Source organism: Orbicella franksi, chromosome 11, assembly GCF_964199315.1.
Source record: "Orbicella franksi chromosome 11, jaOrbFran1.1, whole genome shotgun sequence".
In the NCBI taxonomy this organism is placed as follows: Eukaryota; Metazoa; Cnidaria; class Anthozoa; order Scleractinia; family Merulinidae; genus Orbicella; species Orbicella franksi.
The window spans coordinates 1,592,442-1,619,624 of record NC_138155.1 but is presented as its reverse complement, the minus strand read 5'-3'; the positions used below and the strand labels follow the sequence as shown (position 1 = coordinate 1,619,624).

At 45.3% G+C, this 27,183-nt stretch overlaps 4 protein-coding genes across 9 annotated transcripts in view; 1 reads left to right on the top strand and 3 right to left on the bottom strand.

The window, feature by feature from the left end:
- LOC145502758 (uncharacterized) overlaps window positions 1–27,183 on the bottom strand; it is a 274,518-nt gene that overhangs the window by 182,363 nt on the left and 64,972 nt on the right. The window lies entirely within an intron of this gene.
- LOC145502762 (uncharacterized) overlaps window positions 1–27,183 on the bottom strand; it is a 263,593-nt gene that overhangs the window by 203,624 nt on the left and 32,786 nt on the right. The gene's annotated exons all lie outside the window — the stretch shown is intronic.
- LOC145502709 (uncharacterized) lies at window positions 4,634–6,277 on the top strand. Its single transcript, XM_081482069.1, has one exon. It carries the CDS (start codon window positions 4,634–4,636, stop codon window positions 6,275–6,277), a length of 1,644 nt encoding a protein of 547 aa, XP_081338195.1.
- LOC145502770 (uncharacterized) lies at window positions 23,825–27,068 on the bottom strand. The gene is made up of 4 exons (XM_081482145.1): window positions 26,213–27,068; window positions 25,176–25,353; window positions 24,825–24,992; window positions 23,825–24,171 (listed from the first exon to the last, which is right to left on the bottom strand). Exons 1-4 carry the CDS (start codon window positions 26,240–26,242, stop codon window positions 24,110–24,112), a joined length of 438 nt encoding a protein of 145 aa, XP_081338271.1. The 5' UTR covers window positions 26,243–27,068; the 3' UTR covers window positions 23,825–24,109.

The following is a 27,183-nucleotide window of genomic DNA, read 5'->3' as shown; positions in this document are numbered from 1 at the left end:
TTGTAAGTTGCTTCATTGAAATTCAATGCCGTGTCAAGTGAAGAGAAGATGTTATTTATAAAACCTGAGATGAACGAACGAATCGGGACTTTGAACCCCTTTAGCCTTGCGAAAAATCGAGACTCGGAGACAGCTTCGTATAAAAATCGAGACTGAGAGACGCACATAACCGCTAAAAAACGATACTGCGAGAGCCGTGAAATTCGACTATAAAATTTTTTGCGACCCAGAGTTTTTGAAGGACCATTCGCCACCCCTAATCGATGGAAATGGACGATTGGAAAAGCAGTAGATGGATCGATTTCAATCGACAAAATTAGTTAGTTGGTATCGATTGATATTGATTAATTGATGATCAATCGATAGTCGCAGAAAAGCCATTTATCGATTCCTATCGATTGGCAAAACAAGTGGTACCCTACTCTGAACGTCCTGAAAACTCAAACCAAAAAACCACAAAACTAGTTGGCCAGTTGGATATTATGATATAAACGAACGTCTTTTTATCTTTTGCTTTTGTTCTATAATACCTTTAGATGCAGTTGGCGCTTTTGTATGTATGTAGTTACTGTCCTAAGTGCAATTTGTATTGTCATTATTAGATTAGGCCGTTTTGCTGCGTCAATCATTATTTGAGAACACGAGGGAAATGTAGAAAACACGAGCCGCAGTGTTCTCAAATGTCCGGAGTTTTTTTATCACAGTGTAATACACTGCTTAGGCTTCTTCATTTGCTTTATGAGATCGAGATAATGTGGCAAAAAAATAACACAACACACTTTTTCTACGTTTTATTTTCGGATAAAACATGGATTTTTGACCAATCAGAACGCGCGCAGGGTCCTATCTATATTATAATTTGCAGTGACTTTATGCTGCTATTGTTTCCAAATGTGTAACGCCAGAATTTGTCTGACGAGGTATTAAACCAGTTTCTATCCATTAAAGTTAAATTTAATACCAAAATTTCATAAGACAAATAAAAGAGAGAAGAAAATATGTCTTATTCTCATGTAAAGGTTCCAGGAATTCAAATAAAATCTGTTAACGATCTCTACTTCCAAAAGTGTGATATTAAGGACGTTCGCACCCATTGCTATATCTGGAGTTTCCCTTCACTAAAGTTAGCATCGTGTTTGAAGGAAAGTTAATTTCCCTTCCTGTTATGGTGAATTTTTTAAATAATGCTTCTTTACAATTAGCGCAAAAAAAGTTTCAATTGACTTCAGATGAAATTGCTCCATTTGACGATGCGTGGAGCTTTCTTTTCAGAGAATGCTGTTCATTTCCGGCGCTGGTTCCACCCTTACCTAAACAATGACTTTTTATTCCACAGTGCTTTACAGCGATTTAAACTCCTTTAGCTAGCAGAGATCAAATCTTGTTTCCCCACAAAAAAGCAATACAAAATTGAACATGTCGGTCAGACTAAACTAGTGAAAAATCACCAAAGGAAGCATACTATTAACAGATACAAATTCTGCCCATTGGCACGATAACAGCGCTTTAAGTTATAAAAATGAAACTTTGACGCCCCTACCCCTTGCTTTTTCTACAAGGAAAGCAAATTATAGTGATAGCATTAGTTTTTGAATTTGTGTGCTGCAGATCATGGAAATTGCAAAACACTCCGCGGGAAAATCCACTTCTACGAGAGCGAGGAAAATTAGAACGAGTTTGGCGACTACTGTAAACTGCTATTGGCAATTTACCTAATTCTCTTTCGACAGGTAAATCAATTTTGAATATTAGTAGTATATAGGGAAGTCGACAAATAACGTTTCGCAGAGGGAGCCTTATTTCGCCTTATCGCAGCCCCCACCATCAAGTCCGGCCCTCACAAGCTCGGGCCGGTTGATGGTGGGGGCTGCGATAAGGCGAAATAAGGCTCCCTCTGCGAAACATTATTTGTCGACTTCCCGATATACTACTCACAACAAAGGAGTGCGAAATATTAGAAACAAGCGAGCCGGAGTTATACCGCCAGAGCAGGGATGGAACGAGCTCCAAACAAGTGCGGGTGGCTGAAGCGGGGCCGGAAAGAAAGCTGCGGAAAGCGCTGTTACGGGGCGTATTGCGGGCAGCACAACTACCAGCTGAAAAAAGGAATGAAAAAGCCAGAGCCCTGCAGAGTATGCGGAGTCGGGCTTCTGTGCGACTACCGTCTCTGCAAGCGCTGCGGCGAGGGCGCGCTAAAAATGCGGCTTTACCGCAAAAAATAAAAAGCGACAAAACTGTTTGAGCGCGTTTTGCTCGAGCTGCAAGAAAGAAACCCGCCAGTTAGAGAAACGTAACCTCGATTACACCGCAAGGAGCCATGTCTTCCTGTGGACTTTCCGAGGCCATTCAAAACCTCCCTCCAGAGCTTCGTGAGATGATTCTCAAGAAGTACATAGCGATAAAAATAAAGGAAAAAAAGGAAATGGGTTGGGACGAGGTACACGACGAGATTGAAGAGGCACCCATCTGCGAAAAACGATCAAGAATTGTAAAGGTCATGTTTTGCCGTAAATGCAACTCTTGCGGCCAAGAAGGACTCTGTTACGAGTGTTATAAAAATGGAGAAAAGCATTATCTTGGCTACCCCGTGTATGACGAAAATGACTAGGCCGAAATATTTCAGAAATTTTACTGAGCTGCGACGATATTTACAACCGGGCGAGTTAGATTTAAAAATCTACGGCTGCATTTGCATACCATAAAAACATGCTTGTCAGTGTTCACTTGATTGCGTTTCTCGCGAATGAATATTTCACGCCTGAGTGGCAGAGACAAGCGCGTGATATTACACGCGAAGTTGTTGATTGCTTTCATGACGCGGTTCCGGTTGAGGCGACACAGCTTCCCGTTGCGAATTCCTGAAGGCTTCAGTTTAAGCTCGTTGCATTCCTCTTGGCTTCAGTTGAAGCGATCAGGAATTTTCAAAGCCACGAGGAATGTTCAAGTCAAAAGGAATTTTACAGGCGGATTTCTATTTTTTGACCACAGTTTGTTAGAATAGGGTATTTCTTCTCGGCCTGGCCAATAAAAATGGCACTTTTCACCTTTTTTCGAGGAAAAATTGGGCACAAAACGTGGTGGAACAAAGAGACTTCACTAGAGCGATAAAAAGAAACAGCTGATCGGGGGGTTTTCCCTATTTCGCACTTGACTGCGTCAGTGAGTAACCTTCTCGAAAGTTCAAGGCAATTTATGTGGCAAGAAAAACACCGCAATGACCTGTTTTTGACAAGACAAAGAGAGAGTTTTGTGTTTTTTCGCTCGAAATTTAGTTCGAAGCGGGAGGTTTCGTGATTTTTTTTTATCATTTCGGCTTCAAGTCTGCCGCGGATGTCTTTCTCAAGTTTTTGGACATCAACATCAGGAAGCTTTCTTGTTGATGGTTGACGAAGCACCCTTGCTCGGACCTGATCTTTCAGAAAGTTGTATTGCTGAAACTCCGAAAGGATAGTGTCGAACTCGTGGGAAGACACCTCGTTGTTGTTCAAAGCGTTCGAGAGAAGTCTGTTGACGGTGTCGCGCTTGGCAACGGCGAGCGTGGTGATCTCTTGATGCTTCTTGATCTTCGAGTCGAGCTTTTTGCCGGCGAGAATCATCGCAGACGAAACGAGAGCGAAGCACCCACCAGCGCCGCCATGAGGAACGGCAGCCGGCAAGCCAACCACAGACAGAGCGGAGCCAAAACTCGCGCTGGAAAACGCTGCCGAGAGAACGCTGGAGCCGGCGGCGCCCCAATTAACGAACTTTCTCGCGCGTTTGTATTTTTTCGCGACGAGGCGATAGTGGTGGACCTCGCCGGCCAATTTATTGGAAATCTCGTTGACCTTCTGCAAGCGGAAATTTTGAGAAGGCTCTGCCGCCACCACTGGATATAGTGGCTCGGCAGGCGGGGCGCTTGGAGGCAACAGATCCGCCGAAGACATTGCGTATATAAAGAAATTTAATTTAACTCTAATTCAAAAAGAAGCGGCAGGCCTTTGAAATCAAAGAGTTCGCCATTTTCATCCTTCACTTTTAAGGTGATGCTGTTTATGAACTTGTCTGTAGAAGCGTCACGGAAAACGTTTTGCGATGAGTCGATGTTATAGCTGACTTTTTCATAAGGCTTTCCTCTGACGTCAACCTTGGCAAGAAGGTCTGACTTCTTTCCATTCAAAAAGTTTTTTGTCGAGTCGATGAGATCGCAGTGGAGCAACTCGGGCTGTTAAGTTTTTTGATATATTCTTCTTTCCTGATATTTCTCCGATTCCAAGAAAATTGGCCAAACTGTAATCAACGGAAACTTCTTTCGCTTGATTAGCGTTGTTTAAATTGGCAGCGGCAGCGGCATTTGTAATTTTAAGAACAGAATTGGGGTTATTCGTTTCTAAGACCAATTTCACTTTTTTCTTGTAATATTCAAAACTGGATTGCAGTTCTTTTGCTATGCAACCACGTCATTAGTTCCTTTAAAAAACATTCTGCCAACAGAACTCAGATTATGCCACGAGTTGAAAAAAGAACAACTCAAAAGTCTGGCATAGCTTGCTCCTGGGAGCGGTTCTTCAAAATGGATGGTCCCGCCGTTCTGTTGCGTGACAATTGTGAGAACAACCATTTTTATATTCAACAAATAAAATTGTGTTCAAATAATATGGCGAATTTGTGGAATGGACCTGCGTTAAAAAAAGCGGAGGTGGCGAAGAAAAAGGCGTGGACAAACTTTTTAAACCACTTCCCCAAAGCGGACAAAAGCCGGTTCGTTTCGCAAGGAAGCGTCGACGAGAGAAATAACGTGACGGCGGAGGTGTTTTTCAAAGAAAGCGAAGACTCGTTTCAAAGTGTCTTCGGTTCAGACAGGCGGTATTGGAGCGCGGAAATGAAAGAGGCGCTTGGTTTGGGAGACAGCGGTGGTTTTCCTTATCAATTGTCGCCGCTCGGTTCAAAAGTTTCATTGGCCATCCCTGCGGTGCCTTTCGACGGCAAAGCGCCAAGCTTGAAGAAAATATTTGACGCCCCGATACAAATCTACGTCACGCCTGACCAATATTTCACAACGAAATTAAGAGAAATATTTCAAGACACGAAACTCAAACACACGACTGGAACTGAATCAAAACACTGGCTAGGAGGGCCAGACATGAAATATTGGCCGCAACAGCTCAACTTGGCGGTTTTCTGCGCGACACAGGGGTGCGGAGTTTCTCGCGAAATCTTCGACAGCGGGATGAATCTCCCCCCGCAGATAAGAGCTTTCTACAAATTCCACGTGTATTTCACGGTCAGGCGAATTCTGTTCCAGCTAGGAGGTGTTCAGAGCATAAGCGCTTTGCCCGGAGACCCGACGTTCGACCAAATGAAAAACCATTACGACGTCGCTTCGTACAAAAGGGTATGCGGCGAGTTGGGCATAGACTCATCAAGCGACTTTAGGTTTACTTCGGGGGCAAATAGTGGTTTGGGGGTGTTGTACGTTAAGCCTTGGGGGGAATCGCCAACAAAAACAGATTATAAGTATCCTGATTGGAACAAGTTCAGCGACGAAGGTGGAAAACTGAATAAGGGCGACCTTATTGAGTTTATACGGCCCGATGTTTTTGGAGATCGGCAGTTCGTCTGGTTCGCGCCCAACACGGCGAACGGTTTGACGCAGGCGGGCTTGTCGAGAATCAACCAGTCAATCGAGGCTTTCGTTTACTGCGTCCTGGGCGCGCAAGTGAACGTCCGCAGCAGCATTCTCGGCAATGGCGGTTGGGCGAGAGAAGCCCAGAGCGAGTTCCTGGTGCTGATGGAAGACGCGATCAGACAGCCCGACTTGGCCGCGAGCATGCAAAGGTACCAGCTCGCGGTGGACCAAGCGAAGGTCAGGCTCAATCTCGCTGTTGCCCCCATGGCGTGGCTCATGCCCGCGCAGATGATAATAAACACCGCAAGCACGATCGGTTACAACAACGAGCTGAAACAGGCGGTCTCCGGAATGAAACTTGGGGTGAACAACGAGGTAAACCCGGAGACAAAAAAAGCTGGGCTCAAACAAATGGCAGGCGGACCGTCAAAAATTAACCCGCCCAACAGCCACCCGTCCAACCCAATACACAAAGCCGCAACAGCCGAATCGGGGCGTGTAGTTCCACCCCACAGGAAACCAGCTTCGTCCGAAACTAAACAAGCGCAGCCACCGGCGCAAAAAATTGAGCCCGAGGCTGCAGACAAAACGCCGCAACACGAAATTAACAAAACGGCGGTAATTGTCGCTGTTGTTGGATTTTCGGCGTTGCTGTTCACGGCTTGGCGCTAAGCTAACGCTGCTTCTTAAAATATTTTTCGAACAAAAAGGCCACCGCGGCAAGAATGAGCAACCAGGTGTGCTCGGCCAGAAATCCGACGACTTGGCCGCCGGCTTTGAACAGGAAGCTCACAATCGAGCCAATCAGCCCGGGTAGCAGAGAGCCGAGTTTCGCGGCAATATCTTTGAGGCCGTTCCCCAAAGCTTTGCCGGTGGCTTTCAAACCTCTGGTGAGGACCCCGATGACAGCGCCGATTGTGGTCCCGGCGGCGAGAAGAATGGCGGTCAACGTCACGCCATATTGTTTGAAGATCTCCTTGACCCTTTCCAAGAGAGGCAGCCTCCTTTTCCTTTCCGCGATCTGAGTTTGCAAACGCGCGATCTCCTCGTTTCTTTCTGCAACTCTGCCTTCTGCGGCTTCTTTTTCGGAGGGCGAGGCATTCTCATCTTGGATGATCGCCTGGTCTTCCTCGTTTTGGCGCTGCAGCTCGCTTTCCTGCTCTTTCAGGTCGTCCAACGGTTTTGTTTGGTTGAGCCTTTCTTCCATGGCGTTTGTTTCACTTTCTTTTGCTGCGAGGCTGGCCCTGAGTCTGTCAACCTTGGCTTGTTCCTTTTCTCTGGCCATTGCTTTTTTTGTGAGCGAGTCCAAAGCTTTTTTCCTGTTTTCAAGATCGGTTTGATAGTTCTTTTTCTGTTGTTTGAGGCTACGCAGCTCTGCTTCACTGTCAAGATTCGAACCATATTTATCTCCAATTTCATCAATCCGAGCATCAGTTTGCGCAATTTTTTGTCTAAGGGCTTCCACTTTTTTCTTTTCTTCTTCTCTTCGCGAAGAGAGTGTTTCCGCCTGTTTAAGTTGGATTTCAGCCTCTCTCAGTCTTCGGCGTTGTTCTCTGAGGGTGTCGCGGTCTTCAGCAATGACGTCTTCAGCTCTTGGCCCCAGAGCTGCTTTTTTCGCGTCTGTGAAACTTTTTTGTAACCCTCCTTCGCCAAGCTTGAAAATTTTAGACACCCCCGCGGGGGCCAAATGAAACGATCTCAGATTGATTTCCTTTTTGCTGAAACCAATTGGGCCCAATTTTTTGAAGTCTACCTTCGGGAACAATCTTCTGATTTTTTCTTTTGCCCTTTCAAGCATGGCCGGTTTGTCATCGGTATGTATGAAATCACCGAGCAAAGGGGTTTCTTCCTGATAAGAAGTGTCAGGCGGGCCGGACTGCTCGTGAGGAAAAGTACTCATTTCTGTTTGTTCGCCCCCGTAGTAGGGGTCGCCAGGTTGGTAGGGAGTGGACGCCGCGCCTGGCTGAAAAGGACGGGTTGTGTCAACCTCTTGTTCGCCTTCATCAGAGTCGTGGTCAATCCGATTGTCAATGTCCGGGTCTCCGTAACCAAATTCGCCACCGCCTTCCGCCATAACGATATATTTAAAGCCTATTATTTTTCAAATTAGAAATTATCGCCGGCGGCTGATACAATGTCAGTTCCAGAGAACCTTCGCGCGACGTACAGCAAGAAAACCTTACAAGGCATGCAGGCCGAGCGCGCAGTGAAGCGGATCACCTTTTCCCGCACTGAAGCCAACCCCGGCGATACTCTGTACGTTTACGTTCCCAAGCTGAACGCGAACGAGGTTCTGGTGCCGGGCTCGCTAGCGCTTGTCTTTAACATCGACCTTTCTGGAGGACACGCCAACAACTTCCTAGTCCAGAACGTCACGCGAGCGCTCGTTGACAGTCTGCACGTGAAGTTTGGAGGCACTACCCTGCATGACACGGTTGGCTATGGCATCTACAAAATCTTTGATGACCTTTTCCTTTCGCAGGAAGAAAGAGACAACAGGATCCTCGAAGGGATTCAGGGTGAGAAACTATGCAAGATCCGCTCAGGCGCGGGAGACAAGGAAACCTCGGGCGTCGACGCTGAAAAAAAGCTGAACGAGGTGTTCGGGAGCAAGTACCGGATCAGGCTGGACCATCAGATCTTAACCGACCACGGCGTTTTCTACCCCCAGGCCCTTTACAAAGACCTCACGTTCGAAATAACCCTGGCTGAAGCTGCACATGTGGTCAATGGCTCCGATACAACCCAGCTGAAATACAAGCTGACCAACTCCAGCTCGAGTACGATATGATCCGCAGCAAGACTCTGGCAGACGAGGCGCATACCGTTTACTCCAGCGGAAAAGAGTTCGCCTATGACCACGTGATGCGTTCCCAAGTGGTGACCTTCAAAAAAGACACCGACACGAGGAAGAACATCAAAATCGATGCCCAAAAAAGGTCGCTAAAAGCCCTCCTGCTACTGTTCATAGAGCCGTATGCTGATGGCGCCAGAGATTCAGAAAAATACGTCTTCCCGGATCTGACGAAAGTCAGCGTCACGATCAATGGCTCGCCCAACATGATTTACAACAACGGCGTCGAAGGCAAGGACATGTGGGAAGAGGCCCAACGCTTCTTCGTGAAGGAAAAAAATAAAACCGAGCACATGGATGTGACAAAGTTTTACACCGGAGACAATTTCGGGCTTCTGATTGATATGCGCTCCATGGCGGACCAAGACATTCATGGAAGTGGCAAGCGCATTGTGAACAGTACGGACGGGGTCCAGCTGGAAATCGAGAGGAAAGCCGAAGGCTCAGGCAACGTGAACTGCCACGTATTCGTCATCGCCGACTCCCAGTTCAACATTATGGAAAGACAGCGGGAATCTGTACAGAATTAATATGGACCCAAGCAAGATACCCTTCAACGCTCTCATCGTGGGGCCGACCAATTCAGGCAAATCGAGGTTCGTTGTGGACTAGCTCTACGGCCCTTTCCGCGGAAAGTTCGACTACATCGTGCTCATCTGCCCGACGTTCACGCACAACAAGACCTACTACCGGCTTGGCGAAAACGATCCGAGAATGGATGTGATAGTCTGTGAGCAGCACGACGTGGAAAGGTGGTTGAAGCTCGTGAGATGGCTTTCCGAGGGCACCAACACGCTCATAATCCTCGACGACTGCGCGGCCTCCAAAGATGTGAAAGGGCGCACAGGAGAGCTGGTGAATCTCGCCTTTTCCGCGCGGCATATGGGCATCAGCGTGTGGGTGCTGACCCAGAAGTTGACCGGAATAACAGCTTCCTTCCGTGAGAACGTGGCGGCGATCGTCCTCTTTTACACCCCCTCGGCCAGGATAACGAAAGCCATCTTCGACGATTACGCCGGCGAGCTCTCCCCCGATGAGTACAGAGGATTGATTTCAAAGCTGAAAGAGCGAAAGTTCTCTTATCTTATATTCGCACTTCGCCACCCCTAGGGGGTAAAGTTATTTGAATAAAAAACTGCGAGCTGTTTATAGCCTTGCACAATGTCCGCAGAAGACGCGTTAGCAGATGTTATGAACCTTCTTGAAAAGGAGCCCGCGCCGTCGAGTTGTCTCGCAGGCAGCCTTGTTCCAACCGCCCCCGACATTCCCACTCTTCGCGAGCAGTTGGCCGTTCTCGTGTCCACAGGCAAAGCCGAAGAGGCCATCGGAGTGCAGCTGACACACGAGCAGGTGAAGCGCCTGAGCGACAAAGATGTCGAGACATACACCAAACGCTATGAGGCGTACGTGGGCTCAAAGACAACGGAAAGCCTGATCGACAGCTTCATTTTTCTTGCAACCAAAGCGGTCGGAATGGCCGTCAAAATCAAAGACATCGAGGCTTACCAAAAAGAGCTCAGAAACGATTACATCTTGAACAAAGAGCTCTCCAATCTGGCCGGCAACCTTTCTTTGAAGTGCGGCCGGTTTCTTGCCGCGGCCAACGCGGTGTTGATCACCACGAAACATGAATAAATGGGGGTGAAACCCCCGACCCCAAGAATTTTCTTCGCTGCGCGGAGCGCCGCTGGTCACCATTCATCAACAAATGCTGAGGTCTTGCTGACAAATGCTGAGGTCTTGCTGACAAATTGTTAACAATTAAACTTTTTTCATTTGCTTATAATACGGTTCGCTTCAATGTCAACCGAACAATCCGAGAGCGCGCCTGCCGTCGTTACCGCGCCTCAGGTAGAGACCAAGGCAGCGCCTGCCGCCGTCACTGCGCCTCAGGTAGAGACCAAGGCAGCGCCTGCCGCCGATATCACACAGCAAGCGACGACTCCTACTGCAACCACGCAGCGCAAGAAAGACCCCAAGAAGGTGGCCGCCGGAAAACTTTCTGCCGAAAAAAGACGGCTGGCCCGAGAGGAACAGAAGAAAGGGTTCGCCGAGGCTTATTACGCAGAAAAGCAAGCGGAAGCCGCCGCAGCGGCCCCGGATACAAAAGAAAAAAGCCCAAATAGCGACGGCCTCAGCGCCAACCAATGGATCGCTATTGGCGGCGTTGGAGTTTCCCTTCTTGGGATCTATTACAAGCGTGAAGAGCTCATGGCAATGGCCAAGCCCGTGTTCGACAAATTCAAAACGCCGAAGCCCGCGCCTGAGCCCGCTCCTGAGCCCGCGAGTGTCGAGCCAAAACCTGCTCGCGATACACGGCCAAGAGGATTAAAAAAAATGATTTAAATGTTTGCGCGTGATTCATATCTCACGATGACGATCCCAAGCATTGCGCAGGTTCTCATCTATACAGCAGCAATCGGAGGGATTACGCTTTTTTGGGCTGATTTTTCCGTCAAGACTTGGAGGATGGTGAGACGTCTTACCGACGAAATGCTTGTTGAAGAGGGAGAAAGGCGGAGAAAAATGGAACAAGAGGTCAGGCGAAAAATTGAAATAGAAGACAAAATCAAAGAATTCGCGGAAGAAGAATAAGAAGCTGAAAGACAGGTCCCCAATTAATTTTGTTTTAAACTTTCGCGCTTTCCTTATATCAAGCGCGCCATGTCCGACAACAAGCTTGTCAAGATCGTCATTGACGCCACAACTCTCACGGGATTAGCCGCGGGCATCGGCTGGGCAGCGAAAAAGGTTGTGAAAGAGAATTTCACTTCTGATCCCAGCAGCAGCTTTATGAATTACATGACGTTCACCGTCGTCGTGGGAGGCAGCATTGCGCTAAAAGGGTACCTTGAGGACCAGAAAATCCTCCCCGCCAGCATTTGAAAAAAACCCTTATAATAGCGCAATGGAGTGTTCTTGTTTCACAAACAAAGCCTTCACAACGGTTGCGCTGTTATTTTTCGCATACAAGATGATCGATTATACCACTGATGCCTTAGATTTTGTTTGGTCGGTTGAGATTTGCACCGATGAAGAGGATCTTGGTACTGAACAATTCCCATTACCGGAGAAATGCCTTATACCTCCTCCATACGAACCCCAGCCGCCGCCAAACGAGAACAATTAAAAACAGATTTACAACATATACCATGACGAGCATCGCTATCATGATTGGCGGGGCTGTGTTGAACGCCACGGCTTTTATCGGCGGCAATTATCTGGCGAGGGCGCTCGGCGGGGGCCGCAAAGCCGCGCTTGAAGAAAAAAAGCGCCACGACAAGGCTCTCGAAGATTATCAAGCCGCTTACGCCAAATACACGCGCGACCGAACACAGCTTCTCCACTGGATCGCGACCAACGCGCAAACAAAGGAGCAGGCCAAGCAGAACATGACCAACACGGACTACGCCTTCAAACTCTACAGCCAGGCGCATCCTGACGAACAGATGGTGCCCCCCAAGGAGCCTAAGTTCTCAGATTTCTATCAGCCAAGCGAGCAGCAGAAAAACGGCGAACTCGCGTTCGTGGGCGCCGGCGCTCTCGCTCTGGGCTACGCGGCCTTCCGCTTCCTTTAAACTTTTTTACGCCTTACTTATATGGACGCGAAACTCGCAAAGATTTACTACAGCCCCGGGGGCTACTGGAAAGGCATAGCCGCGATCAAAAAATTGGCCGAGGCCGCTAAGGTACCTGAAGAAGCCGCAAAAAAGTGGCTGATCAGGCAAGCGCTCTGGCAGATATACCTCCCCGCGCCGAAGCGGATTCCTCGGCCGAAATTCGACGTTCCCATGCCCAACAGGGTCCATCAGGCTGACCTTCTTTTTCTGCCGCACGACAAGCTCCCTCGCGGCCGCAAAGTTTTCAAATACGCGCTGACCGTTGTCGACGTGGCCAGTCGCTACAAAGAGGCCGAACCCCTGACTTCGAAAAATTCTGATGAGGTCGCACTGGCCTTTCAGAAGATTTACAAGCGCTCGCCTCTCGAATGGCCCGAAATGCTGCAGGTTGACCCCGGGCACGAATTCATGGGCGCCGTCACCAAAGAGATGAACAAGCACAAAACCTTTATCCGGCGCGGGCACGTTAACATTCACCGCGACCAGGCCATTGTCGAACGTTTCAACCGCACTCTGGCTGAGCGATTGTTCGGGCACCAGTACGCCGAAGAGATGCTTCTCCCTGAGGGCAAGCGGTCCACTGCCTTGGTGAAAAGACTTCCTGAAGTTGTTTCGGCTCTGAACAACGAGGTCACAAGCCTTATCGGCAAGAAACCCGCCGTCGCCATAAAAGAAAAAGCTGTTTATGCAAGGCCGTCGACACCTTACACGAGGTCTGTTGGAAAACGCTAAAAAATCCTCCCCTCTCTTGTCCAAGTTCGTTATCTCTACCAGCCCGGCGAACTTGAAGGAGGCGTGAAAAGGGCCACGGATCCAATCTGGTCTTTGAAAGTTTTCGGCATTGAAAGGTCTTTTTCCAAACCGGATCAGCCCGTTCTCTACTATCTGCGCGACGGGCCCAAGCGCGGCTTCGTGCGCGAAGAGCTGCTCGTTGTTCCTCCGAATACTACTCTTCCTCCCGCTGACGTGAACTAGATGTGATATTCGATTGGTTAGGTGTGTATCCCGTCGGGCAGCACCCACCGCTTGTCGTAATAAGCACTCAGCCCCAGCTTCTCCTGCTCGTAAGTGACGATCTGGCCGTCCCGCATCCTGAAACGCCGGTTGGTCGCCATGTCCTTGCTGCCTTCCAACGCTTCCTTGAACCGCTGCCATGACACCTCGTTCTGCCTTTTCGACATCCCATTTATGCTGAACTTCTGTTTTTCGCCACCCTCTCCGTCGTCGGCGTAATAACACTTCGAGCAAAGGGCGATCATGCGGTGGCCCTCGAACTCAAGCTTGAAGAGACCTGGGGTCCGGCCACTCCACTTGTCCCAAGCCAGCCACTGGTTTTTTTCCGCATCGAATTCGGCCTTCAGCTCTGGCCGGAGGACGTCCTCGAGCCGCTCGCCCGAGATCGCCATGTAGTTGCTGTCTGTGTCCATCTGGATCAGCTCAAAATCTCTTCTGTCGACGTACTTGTCGAGAAAGTCGTAGTAGAATTCCAGCATCCGCAGCTTCGCCAGCTGGTAGACGGCGATTCCGATCTGGAACGGCCGCCTGATCGTAATCCGGGGCTTGCGGCTTTCCAGCTCGTAGGCCTCCCCGATCTCGTCGAGGTCTTCGAAATACGCGCTCCGCAGCGCGCTGTCGACAACCTTCTCGTCTTTCGTGTAGATCACGTTCGTTTGCCGCTCCAGCGCTTCGATCAGTTTCCCGTAAGCGCTGTTTCCGAGCAGTTTGAACACTTCGGCGAGCAGTGCCTTGCTTCTGTCCACGTCTCCTGTCCGGCGCGCCTCTGTCACCTGCTCCACGAACCAGGTGAAGATCTTGCCCGCGGCGTAGTCGATTGTTCTGGAAACCTTCGTGACAACCGCCCCATGGTTCACGTACCACCGCAGCAGAGGGGCGTACACCAGCAGCCGTTCTGCAGACAGCGCCCCCACAAGCTTTTTTCCATCTCCGCGCTTTCTGCCCGTTCTCGCCAAGTACTCTTTCATGTGTTCCGGCACAGCTTCGGCGGGAACCCGCTTGTTGATGAAAAAGGGGCACATCTCCTCAAACTTTGGCCACAAGCGCTCTGGGATCTTGATGTCGACTTCGGCGAAGCCGAACCACTCCCCGGCTTTCAACCAGCGAATCAGAACTTCGGCCGCTTCCGCTTGGCGGTCATCGGTGTGGTACTTGACCCTTTCCTTCCCGCATGGCATTTCTCTCAGCATGGTCGAGAGATAGAGAGCGCTGGCGTCGAAACCCAGAATCTTTTTGCACAGACGCGGTTCTTGGAACTGATGCGACCTTATCCGCGTCACACCGGCCTCGTGCCGTCTTGCGAAAACAAGGCTCGGCCCGCCAACAACCGCCCTTTTCAGCATTTTGTAAGCCTCTATGCCAGGACTGTAAAGGTCTGCGCCACGCTCCATTGCCCCTCGGAGCAAATAATGCAAACTCACCCCTGGCAGGCTCACCGCGTCTTTCAGAATGTCGATTCCTCTCTCGGTGTAGAAGCTTTTCATCTTTTCCAGCGCCTCGAGGCCGGGAGCCACATCAAGATTTTTGTAGTAACGCAGCCAGTCTGCGAAGGTCTGCATCCCCTTTTCTTTGAACAGCAGCTGGCACCCCTCCCACTCCTTCCGCGTGAGAACGTATCCGCCCTTCAGCTTCGAATACCAGGCCTCGTATTCTGGGAGCCCAGGGAAATCGAGCTTTTTGGGCGCGTCGAACCATTCGTAAGGGAACCAGGATTTCTTGGACTCGCTTCCGTAGGCTTTCACCCATTTCGCGTAGCTCGTGCCCGGGCCCAGATAGTTGATGATGTCGAGGAAACGGGCCCCCCAGGTGAGCAGGAACATGGTTTTGTTCCCCTTCTTGGCCACTTTGACTTTTTTTGATAATTCGGCGAGAGTGCTGGCGAAGTGATTTTTGATCAGATTCAGGTCGTACGAGCCTGAGTTGAAGCCCACGACAGGGACCTGGTTGCACCATTCATTAATTTTTTGCTGCTGGTCTTTTGTCAGCAGGTGCATGTCTTCTGGCACAAACTCCGCTCTCACCCGGTCCTGGATGCTTTTCTCGCGTCTCTCCAGCTCTTTCAAGAACTTGCGGACCAGCTCCACGGGGTTTCTTTCGCAGATGTGGGTGGGCTCTCTTTTAAGAGTGTCGCCGACGCTCACAGAGATCGGCACGTGCGCGCTTTCTATCGTTAACGCGCCTGTCGGCTCTTTCCGATAATTTTTGTCGCCATACGCCTCGAAATCGTACAAGATCTCGTGCGGGTAAGTTTTCGTTTGCTTCCTCGGGAGTTCCCCTTTAAGAAACCCAACTTCGCAAGACCAGGCCTCGATAACTTTGTAACCGATCTTACGCAGATGTGCGGTACGGTTCACGGTGGCTTGGTACAGTTGTTCGGCTGTTTTGCCTTTTGTTATAACCTCCTGCCGGTTTGGATAACATTTTGGGCATCCGTGGAAGGGACATCCGTGGTATTGAAACGCCGTCCTCGTTTTGTGGTGGTACCCGTCGACGGGAGAAGACTTCATTTTCCCGCCTTCCCGAGGAAGCAATCTCTCGCCCCCATGCCTGCACATTGCGTGGTGGATGTGAATTCCCCGTCGCTTTGCTTACCGCTCCAGCCACAGCATCGCTTGTTTCGATGCTGTGCCCTTCGGGGGGTACATCATTCTCTCGAAAGCTGTCTCCGGGGCTTCCACTTTTGTCCCAGGGCAATGGATCACCGCTTCTCCCGCGCTGCAGGTCTCATGATGGCGCTTGATATTGCAAGCTTGTGTGAATCTCTGCCCGCAACGGGTGCATGCATAGGTTTTTGCCAGCTTCGCGATGTCTTTTATCAAGAAAGCGTGGCCTTCGTAGACACCTATCGTCAAAACGTTTTTGATTTTGGGGTTCGGGTTTGTTCTTAGGTGCCAAACCACTTCTCCGTCTCGAAGACGCTCCGGCTCGTAGACACGTATTCCGAGCCAAGATGAGACGGGCGAGCCCTCATTCAGATGCGCTTCAACCTTGTCAAGCTCGTCTAGAGACGTTTTTCTGAAGTTCGGTGGAATGGCCTTGAGCTTATAGAAACTCTGCGCCAGTCTTCGTGCTTCTTTCGTGCTTCGGTGGGGAAGAGCCCCTCGGTGCACAGCGAGGCACCTAAATAGGTATAGGTTGTCTTCGAAAGTGTCCAAAGTAATCATCGCCCGGCCATGGGCAAGGTTGCGCAGCCAGTCAGGCAATGGCCCTGTTCCCACCAACGGCTGCCTGTCGAGCACAACCTTCACGTCAACGTTAAAAAAACCTTCAAAAGCCCACTTCGTGTTTGGCCTTTCAACCCTTTCGTTGTCGAGACGCTCTTCTTCCCGGGTGTTGAGCCATTTTTCCGCGTCTTCTAGTTTGTTATACCACTGTGAGCCCTCGGGGTTTGAATAGTATACGATTACCGTTTCGTCCTCAATGTTCCGCAACTGGTACCCGAAAACGTGCCGAAGATAAAATGACGTGCTTACTCTTTCGCGTATCTTCGCCATGAACTCTGGCGTCAGGTTTCTCCCCAGACGCCTGATGAAGCGCCATCTTATGAAACGCCTGCCTGTTGTCTCTTCTTCCCCCTCTTTCTCTGTGTCATCGAACAGATCCAGAATCTCTCTCTGGTAATCTGCTGCTGTTCGAACTCTCCGCGCAGGGAAGGGGTCGTACTCCCTCAGAAGCGCTTGCGCTCCTCTTTTCCTTCTTTGGCGTGGAGGGGCTCTTGGCTCGTAAGGTTTCGGAACAAGCGGCTTTTGCAGACGCGCCTGCGTTTCTTCAGAAATCGGTTCATCCAGCACGTTCTGCACAACCTTTCTTGCTTCTGGCGCGCTTTCTGCAGGAAGCTCGTCGAAATAACGCAATACCGCCGGGTCTATTTTTGCGAGTTCTTCTTCCAGTCTTTCTTGAATGCTGAAAGACATGGCTCCTTGCGGTATAATCGAGGTTACGTTTCTCTAACTGGCGGGTTTCTTTCTTGCAGCTCGAGCAAAACGCGCTCAAACAGTTTTTTCGCTTTTTCTTTTTTGCGGTAAGGCCGCATTTTTAGCGCGCCCCCGCCGCAGCGCTTGCAGAGACGGTAGTCGCACAGAAGCCCGACTCCGCATACTCTGCAGGGCTCTGGCTTTTTCATTCCTTTTTTCAGCTGGTAGTTGTGCTGCCCGCAATACGCCCCGTAACAGCGCTTTCCGCAGCTTTCTTTCCGGCCCCGCTTCAGCCATCCGCACTTGTTTGGAGCTCGTTCCATCCCTGCTCTGGCGGTATAACTCCGGCTCGCTTGTTTCTAATATTTCGCACTCCTTTGTTGTGAGTAGTATATAGGGAAGTCGACAAATAATGTTTCGCAGAGGGAGCCTTATTTCGCCTTATCGCAGCCCCCACCATCAACCGGCCCGAGCTTGTGAGGGCCGGACTTGATGGTGGGGGCTGCGATAAGGCGAAATAAGACTCCCTCTGCGAAACGTTATTTGTCGACTTCCCTATATACTACTATATTACATATCTGAGGGCTTCAAGACGGAATTTCCCGTTGCGATTTAAGGTAGATAGATATTTAATTTAACTACGAGCAGCTGTAGTTTGTTAGGCCTCTAGCTTACACAGTTGATGAATTTACTTATAGAAACTCTAATATCTAACGACATAAATAATTTCTTATATTAAACTTAATTTATAAGATACTAAGACATTTTGTTCAATGCAACAATTAATTATCATACTTATATTGGTTTAATCCGTGTCCTAAAATTATTCCCATAATTAAACAATAACTTGCACGTACTTACAATTAGTTCTACGTTCCTTAAAATTTCTCGCTCGTTTGGTTTTGCTAATCAGTCTTCTGAACGCAAATTGCACCTTGAATGGACTGGAAAACTGAAAGTAAAATTTTACTAGTAAACGTTGTATAATATACCTACTTCCATACTTGACGGATCTTGAATGACGCATCACGAGATGACCGGATGACTAAAATTGCCATGATCAACATGAAAAAAATGTCAGCTTCAGTGAAAAAGGTCGTAAATCATACTTTAGGAATAGCCCACTACATTGAGAGCATTTGAAATGCATTAAAATTGCCCAAAGAGGATACATTTCAAATGCTCTCAATCTTTTAAAAAAGATTGGAAAATAACAGGAAGGGACATCAATTTTCCTTGTCACAGGATCCTCAAAAGAAACACTTTGAAACACTTCTTATTTACGTGTACACCAAAGTCTTGTTAAATTCGGCACTCCAAAGTCTTCACTGGGACTGACAGGCTTGTTTTTTAAAGCTAAACTGAGCTTGTAAAAGGATTTTGATCTTATCCTATTTCTAATAATAAATGATTCTGTAATCACGAATTAAGCACGAAACGGGAAAAATATAAGGGTCAACTCAGCATCTGGAATTTCCTTTTATTGTAAATTTAGGATCCTGTGACAAGGACAATTGATGTCCCTTTCTGTTATTTTCCAATCTTTAAATTTACAATCAGGAGCGCAAAGGAGAGTTTGACTTAAGTTTAAATTACTCCGTTTGACGATGTGTGGAGCTCTCCTTGAGAGAATGTTTCTCATTTCTGGCGCTCAGGTTCATTTCTGACGTAAACAGTGACGCGTTGTTTCACAGAGCTTTCCATCGGTTTACACCCTTGTAGCTAACAGAGATCAAACAAATCTCATTTTCCCAGCAAAGAGCAATACAAAGTTCAAAATATAAATGTTGATGAGACGAAATGAGTGAATGATCACCAAAGGAAAAATTTGTTAATTGGGAAAACATTTTTTCTAATTGGTACGACAACATGCATGCAGGGCAGAACTCAGTATAGAGGATGAACATTTGCCCGCCTAAACACTGCTTTTTTCTACTAGCGATGGTAAAGATTGCGCACCTAATCATCTACACGAATGTCTATACATAAAGGGTTCTTTACACTTATTAGAACCAAACGCAGCTAAATGCCAGTCTTAATCCTGATACTATTATAAAGACCGCGTAATAGATCAAAAACTATCTTCTTAGCAACTAGAGAAAGGTCTACAACGTGGGTTAATTCGGCCATAATTAACCAATATGTCGATCGTTAACATTGAGTTTAAAGACCTTTTTAGTTCCCTAACATCAACGTCAATAAATGTGCGCCATATCTCCCACACGATTATCGATCACCAAAGCACGCATTCGACTTGTTATACCTAGAATTAATAACTGGTGGAACCTTGAGTAATAGATAAAAATAAATTGTGATCTCCAGAACTAGAGTAAAGGTTTGCGCGGTTTAACAGACCTGCGTCGTAGATCGCTTCGCCTTTTATTGACCTGTTGTATTCTGTTAATTTAAAATTCCTTTCCATAGCTACCTGAAAGCTTCGTTTGGTGAATGCACAACAGATCGCCTACACGATTAACGATCACTGCAACGCACTTTAGAGTTGTGAAAACGGGTGTAACTTGTACACTATCGTTGGGCTAGTATCCTTTTCAAGGTTAAAGTTAAAAGGTAGTTACCACAGTTAAGTTTTGGAACGTTATGTATTAAAAATTTACTTTTTTACCTAGTTGATGTTTAGTAGGTTTTGTGCATCATTGGACATTTTGATTATACACATTCTTAGTGTCTGGTCTCGGTGTTCTTTGCTTGGCACACACGAGAGGATTACTCCGTGTGACAAGTTCCGGGGACGAGCTCCTTCTGTGTGAACTACCCATTTTCTTCGCAAAATCACCGCGGCCAAATTTTTGTCCCTGTCACTAGCCCCGTGAACGCAAACTAGTTTTAAATCATAATATTACTCTCAGGGACTAGTCCTATGAAATTTTGATTGTCCCGTCGTACGACTTAAGTCCCTACGACCAAAATAAAAGTCAAATGCCAAAGCAGTCGGTCACTGCGACTTAGGTTGCGTCTTGTAAACACGACATGGGACTTATCCCTGTGGCTGGTTGCATGGCAATAAGCGTGACTAGTCCCTCCGTGTTTGCCGAACTTTATGTTAAAAAAGTTGTAGCTAGCCATGGTTAACTTTTTAGTACTTTTTTTTTTGAAAGGTTAGCTTAAGTACATGGCCAACCTTTAATACGTTTTGGTACAGCTATCGAACATGTTTATTGTAGTTCTTCTTACCGTCTGGCCTTGCTGTTCTTTTTATAGGCTTATGTTAGGGAATAAATAGTAAACGTTGCTATTGGATGATTGTTTGTTTCGTGATGTTTTACTTCTATCTTACATCTGCATGATAGAAGACCTAATTAATCATGATCATCCCCCTCTTCTTATTCCCACTCGAACGAGTTCTCTGTCTGGGAAGCCGGTTACATCAAGCACATCACTTCCTATTTTATTGTCTGTATGTGTAAAACATCCATTCTGTGACCTACTGATTTAGTTGAAAACGGATCACATCAAGTTTGTACTTATGTAATAGTTACAAACGTTTAATTTAACCGGCAGAATTAAAAAAAACAAAATTCTGGACATTTTCTCCTTTCCTTATTGACTGGAGCCGTTATCGGGAACGGAAACTGTATTTGTTCCAAGTAGTATATAGGGAATTAACCAAATACCATTTCGCAGAGGGAGCCTTATTTCACCTTATCACAGCCCCCATCATCAAGATCGGCCCTCACAAGCTCGGGCCGGTTGAGCCTGGGGGCTGCGAAACGGTTAAATGCAGCTCCCTCTTTGAAATAGTATTTGGTTAATTCCCTATATACTACTCATAACAAAGGAGTGCGTCATATTAGAAACGCGCGAGCCCGGTGTAATACCGCGAGAGCCGGAATGACTCGAGCACCAAACAAGTGCGGGTGGCTGAAGCGGGGCCGGAAAGAAAGCTGCGGAAAGCGTTGTTACGGGGCGTATTGCGGCAAGCACAACTATCAGCTGAAAAAAGGAATGAGAATGCCAGAGCCCTGCAGAGTCTGCGGAATCGGTCTTCTGTGCGACTACCGTCTCTGCAAGCCCTGCGGCGGTAACGCGCTAAAACAACGTCTTATCAGCAAGCGTGAAAAAGCGAAAAAAGGTTTTAAACTTGTTTTGCTCGAGCTGAAAGAAAGAAACACACCAGTTAGAGAAATGAAACCTGAGGTTATATTCTAAGGAACCATGTCTTCCGACGACGGGCTTTCTAAAGCCATTCAAAGTCTCCCTCCAGAGCTTCGTGAGATGATTCTCAGGGAGTGCATCGCGATGAAAATCAAGGAAAAAAAGGAAGCGGGGTGGGACAAGGTACACAAGAATATTTTAAAACTGCCTTTCTGCGAATTCAAGCAGCAGATTGTGCCGACGGTTACTTGTTTCGATTATCCGGACTGTCATTTCGAGGAGTGTTGTTTCCCCTGTTTCGAAAAGGAGGGAACTATTCATAAAGTAACGCTAAACCCGCCGATAATACCTCTCGTAGAAGCCACCCCTGAGTACAAGAATTTTTTAAAAGTATGCTCCGGGGATGGTTACGATTGGCACGAGTGGTTTCTTTTTGGCAGGGCGCGTTAGCGAAAAAGGCGGCGACAATATAACCACCGGTCGAATTACATTTAAAAATCCACGGTTTCATTTACATATGATAAAAACATGCTTGTCAGTGTTCACTTGATCGCGTTTCTCGTGAATGAATATTTCACTCCTGAGTGGCAGAGACAAGTGCGTGATATTACACGCGAAGTTGTTGATTGCTTTCATGACGCGGTTCCGGTTGGGGCGACACAGCTTCCCGTTGCGAATTCCTGAAGGCTTCAGTTTAAGCTTGGTGCATTCCTCTTGGCTTCAGTTGAAGCGATCAGGAATTTTCAAAGCCATCAGGAATGTTTTAGTCAAAAGGAATTTTACAGGCGGATTTCTATTTTTTGTGCACAGTTTGTTAGAATACGGTATTTCTTCTCGGCCTGGCCAATAAAAATGGCACTTTTAACCTTTTTTCGAGGAAAAATTGGGCACGAAACGCGGTAGAACAAACCCTTACCAAACCAAACTCTATTTTAAATGTATTTAAATACTATTTTTAAAAACTTTTTTTAACCTATTTGATGAAATAGATTAAAAATAGGGCGAAAAGTGTATTTTTAACATAGTTTTCGACTGACTTTAATGGTGTTTAAACCTGTTTAAAACACTATTGAAACAAAGTTTGAAATGTATTTTGAAAAGCGTTTAAAAATATAGTTTAAATTCCAAAACTCGAAATCCTTTGCTAAGTTTAAAAACATGATTAAAATAGTCTATAAATACTTTAAAAATCGCTCGAGGAACAGCATTTGGAATACAAACAGGATACAAATAGTTTTCAAAACAGCTTTTAATCTGCAAGACTATTTTTAAACTAGTTTAAATGACAATTTTAAAAGTATTTTGTACAAAATAGGTTTAAAATAGGTGCAAAATTATATTTTTAACATATTTTTCGACTGATTTTAAAGGTGTTAAAACCTGTTTAAAACACTATTGAAATCTGCTGTCTCAAAATATATTTCAATAGCACTTTAAACAGTTTTAAAATTACAGTGGGCCATATAGAAAAACATACATATCAAATACATTCTAAACATACCAAAATAGCTTTTAAATAGTCTAGTAATGGCATACACTGATATATCATGAAACAGCATATAAATAGCACAAAATAGGATAAAAGCAGTATGAAAATACAGTAAAAATAGCATTAAAATAGTATTAAAATTGCATAAAACTAATCTGAAATTAGGTCAAAAGTGGTATCAAAATAGCATAATTTAAGTAGTGCTAAAAAGCCCTAAACATTACTTTGTTGTAGCTGTGAACAAAACAGAATATGACAGATGTCAGTGTAGGGCAAACTCAAGCCTGAGCGTGGTGCTTGGCCCTACTTCTTTCTTTGCTTGTATGGGTCTACTCTTATTTTTATATACAAAAAGCCGTAATAACAGTTGAGTCTGTGATAAAAGAAATTTGTTGTTATACCATGGACTATATGAACAATGCGAAACGGTCAGCTAATCAATTAAAACAATGCAGAATGACAAATTGCCTTGCTGAGGACTGTAATGGCAGTTATTGGTTCTAACATGGAAAAAATTGACAAGTTCAGTAATTATTCACAGCTTGGATGTATGCAGGAAATATTTTTGTTAAAATTTCAATGGCATTTTATTTTGTGTTTTAAAAATGTCAGATATAAAACAAATCTTAAAATAGCTGATTTCCAAAGAAAAGATTTTTTGTACACACCAGAGTGGAAAGTGTTGAGTCATAAGAAGTCACCACTCATATCGTTGCAAGTAGTATTACTAGTTTATATTAAATCAGAGCAACAGAAAAATGGTGGGAGGCTAAAAGCAGACTGTAACTCCAATATGAGCAGCCAATCAGATAAGTACTATCTGCTGGTTTATGGTTGGCAATTGTTTACAGTGCGACTACTCAAACCGGGCCACCTAGAAGATAGCTAAACAATCAAAACGTAAAGTAAGAACAATAAACTGGCTGCTTCTTGTGACAGCAAGTAACAGTTCATTTGACAGGAAAACACTATGCACACTTAGAGATTCAGACTTTGATTTCGAATTATCAAACTGATAAATCGACTGGCTGAAAAATATTAGCTTGAAAACTCATTTGACAACAGCTTAACTGAAACTGTGTCACAAATTTAGGATTGAGACTAACCAATCAACAAATGGCTAAGTTTCCTGACACGTCCGCAACGCTCTGTTAGGTTTTCAATTTTCTTAATAACTATTGCTGTATTCTTCAACATTCGTTTTTTTTTCGGAAGCTCACTATCGTGTGTTCTGAGGTAGTGTTCTGCTTGATTAACTCTTTTCCAAGTCGCATGGTTGGAGTAGTCGCACTGTACTTAACAGAAGATGGTGCTCAAAAAACCACTGTGTAGTTCCATTAAGAGGGAGGGGTAGAATTCTCAATGGCCAAATCTAAAGAGATGTACGAATGTATGAATGTATGAATGTATGAAGCTGTAGTATATTAATTACATTTTCCAGAGGGGTGGGAGTATCCCTTTAGTGGAGGAGATATAGTAACTTATGAATCTAAATATGGCCTATTGATTTACTGCATGTTCTCCAAGTTCCAAGCGGGCCTTCTTGGCTTCCACATACTTTTCTATAAGAATGAAAACAAGGAAAGAGTTTCAGGAACAGTATCAATGACAAAACATTCGTTCATGAATGTATTTTTATATCCAGCAAGTGAGGCTAATGGCCCATTCGTATAAAACACCTTCCATACGACTCCTTTTAAGGCTGATTAGAAAACAGTCCTAAGAAAATACGCACGCTGACTGGTTAAAAATCGTGTTTCCATAACTCGATAGAAACACGGAACTACATGTAGCACAAGCTGTTGACGTAATGATAGCGCAAGCAAAGAGAATTTACATTTTGCTAACCAAAGTTAACAAGTTGCTTTCCTTTTTTCATCGTGTTGTTTTCTAAAAGAAATAAAAAACATGTTCTCCGTGTTTCTATCGAGTTATAAAAACACTCGTGAAAGTTTGGGAGAACTCGCAAAAGCTGTGGAAACACTCGCCTGCGGCTCATTCTCCTACAGCATTTCTCATTCTCACAAGCTTACACTCATGTTTCTATAACTCGATAGAAACACGGTACTTGTTTTTTATTTCTTAAATTAAGGTTCCTTACATGTACATGTATGCTATGTCTGTAATGTAACCTACATATTGCAACTTGGTAACAGCTATTTCTTTATTGACATAAACTCAACATAGCATTTAAAAAACTTTTCAGTAATCTTACCTTTGTGGTAAGTCGGCCTCTTAGTTTGAAATATCAACTGATTACATTTTTGACGCATGGCTTGCATGACATCCCCACGGGTTACATTTTTCGGCTCTTTTGAGTTGCCATTATTTTCTGTTTCTTTTTTATTGACTCTTTCTTTTATTCTTGCAACCACAGCAAAATCTTAAAAAAAAAAAAGAAGTCAAGACAAATCTCTAACTAGCATAAACAACTGTTCTAGTCTATACAACAAATACTGATCAGAACATGTGCAAGTAATACTACTAACAGTAATTGCTCATCAAGAAATTTTACGAAATTTAAATCTCATTTGTTATTTACATTTATCTTAATTTACTATGTTACCTGCAATTGCATCAACAACCCTTGGGTCCAAGTCCTTTAGACGTTTTCCCGTGAGGATGTCTTTTGGATAAAAAATGTATAACATGGAACAGGCAAGTGCTGTCCGTGAAGGCACAGAATTAATCAGTGCCTTAACTTTCACTGCACAGCACCATACCCCCTGTGCAATTTCTGCAAGCTGAAAAATAAAAAAAATAAATCTAAGTCAATTTGCTTCAACCATAGTCCATACAAACATTTGCATTTAAAATCCTTTGAAGGTTAGGCCTCCTAGTGGTGAAGGCCCAGCACTCTTCAACTACATGTGTCTACATGTACTTAAGGTTAAGACCCCAGGAACATCAGACCATTCACGACAAGAACCAAATGAAAGTAATGAGATCAGTTTGACATGACTCATGCTTATGACAACCACATGAAAAATAAATGAATGTGAAGGTCTTATGGGTGAGGACCTACATGTAGCAAAGACAGAATTTAAAATACAAAACAGCTGCAACAGTTTAGATCAAATTTATACCCAGTAAAATACAACACCTTGAAAAAAAAATTGAATTTGAGCTTGCCTTTCACACATTACTCGCTCAAATTTTGCTTTGCCCAGGGCAAGAGCATGCTTGTTTTTGTTTCACTTTCTTATTACGTCAAGATTGGCAAATGACTTTTCTGCACCTCTGTCCATCAGGCAAGTGGACATGAAAAAAAAACAAAACCTTGCTACTCGTCCCAGATGATTGTATGGCACTTTTCGTGAGCCCTGCTTTTGATGATGATGTGTTGCAAATTGCAAAACAGTTGCACTCTCATAAAAAGCCGTTGAAAATTGAATCTTCGGAGTACAATACCTCTCTGGTCATAAGCTAGAGTTACAGGTGTATGTCCCTTGGTAGTCGGAATCTTATAGATAGCTTACCGGTAGATAGCTTGGGTCACTTGTTGCAGCCACATAAGATACAAACTACTGAATGAGAGTTTTCTTTGACTAAGCATAAAAAGCCTATTGTTAGTCTCTAATCTTCTAGGATACTTGATCTTACCCCTTTCTTTGATGCTTCATTTGTATCCATCTCTCCTGATGGTGTCAGGACTGGACTATGGTTCTGCGGCCCTTTAGATGAACGTGATTTCACTTAAAGACAATTGAAAACAACTTAAGGTCCACATTAACCTGTATTATGTCTATAGGACAAATATGTCCAAGTGATAATATAAGACAGATGTCAGTGCTGCCATTAAGGGCCGATTATCCTTGATGAGCCCTCATTCTTTCGGGTTTTTTACGGGTGTGGGGACCAAGGCAATGGGTGACTCAAAATGTAACATTTGACAAGCCTGGATGTACAAAATTATATTAGGGTATTAAATGTTACATTTACATGTAGCACAAAGAAAAGTTAGACAAGAACTCTGATGAACATGAGGTGTTTTATAAGCTATTTTTGGAATTTAATACAAGCACAGACAAACCTCCTGTAAGTGACCACCCAAAATGCCAAGCCTACTGTATGTGGTCGCTTACGGGAGGTCAACTGTACAATTAAATTACAAAAATTAGCATATGGTAACTGCAGAGACTTACCCCATGCACCAATGCTCATCTAACCCATGTAACAACTTTTAGTGGCCACAAAAATATTTAATTAGCTTTCCAAAGTATTTATTCAGAGTGACCACTCTGTTAAACTACTTACAGTGCAGGTCTCCCCCTAGTTATAAATCGAATCTTTGATGTGGTCTAAATGTTTGGGGAACTGAACATCAACTAATAAGGAATGGATTGTTAGCTTTACATGTGACAGCCTGGTTATATTGCTGGTAATTTACATGTTAGTAACTGTACTTGAGTGAACAATAAATCAGTTCTAATTTTCTATAATCATAACACATTTTTAAAAAGGTCATCTCTTTTTGTTTCATGACCGATGGAGTACAACCAGTATATGTCCTTTCTTCTTTAAATTTGTAAATGTCTCACTGATATGTGTAAAAAGTTGTAAAATATGAACTG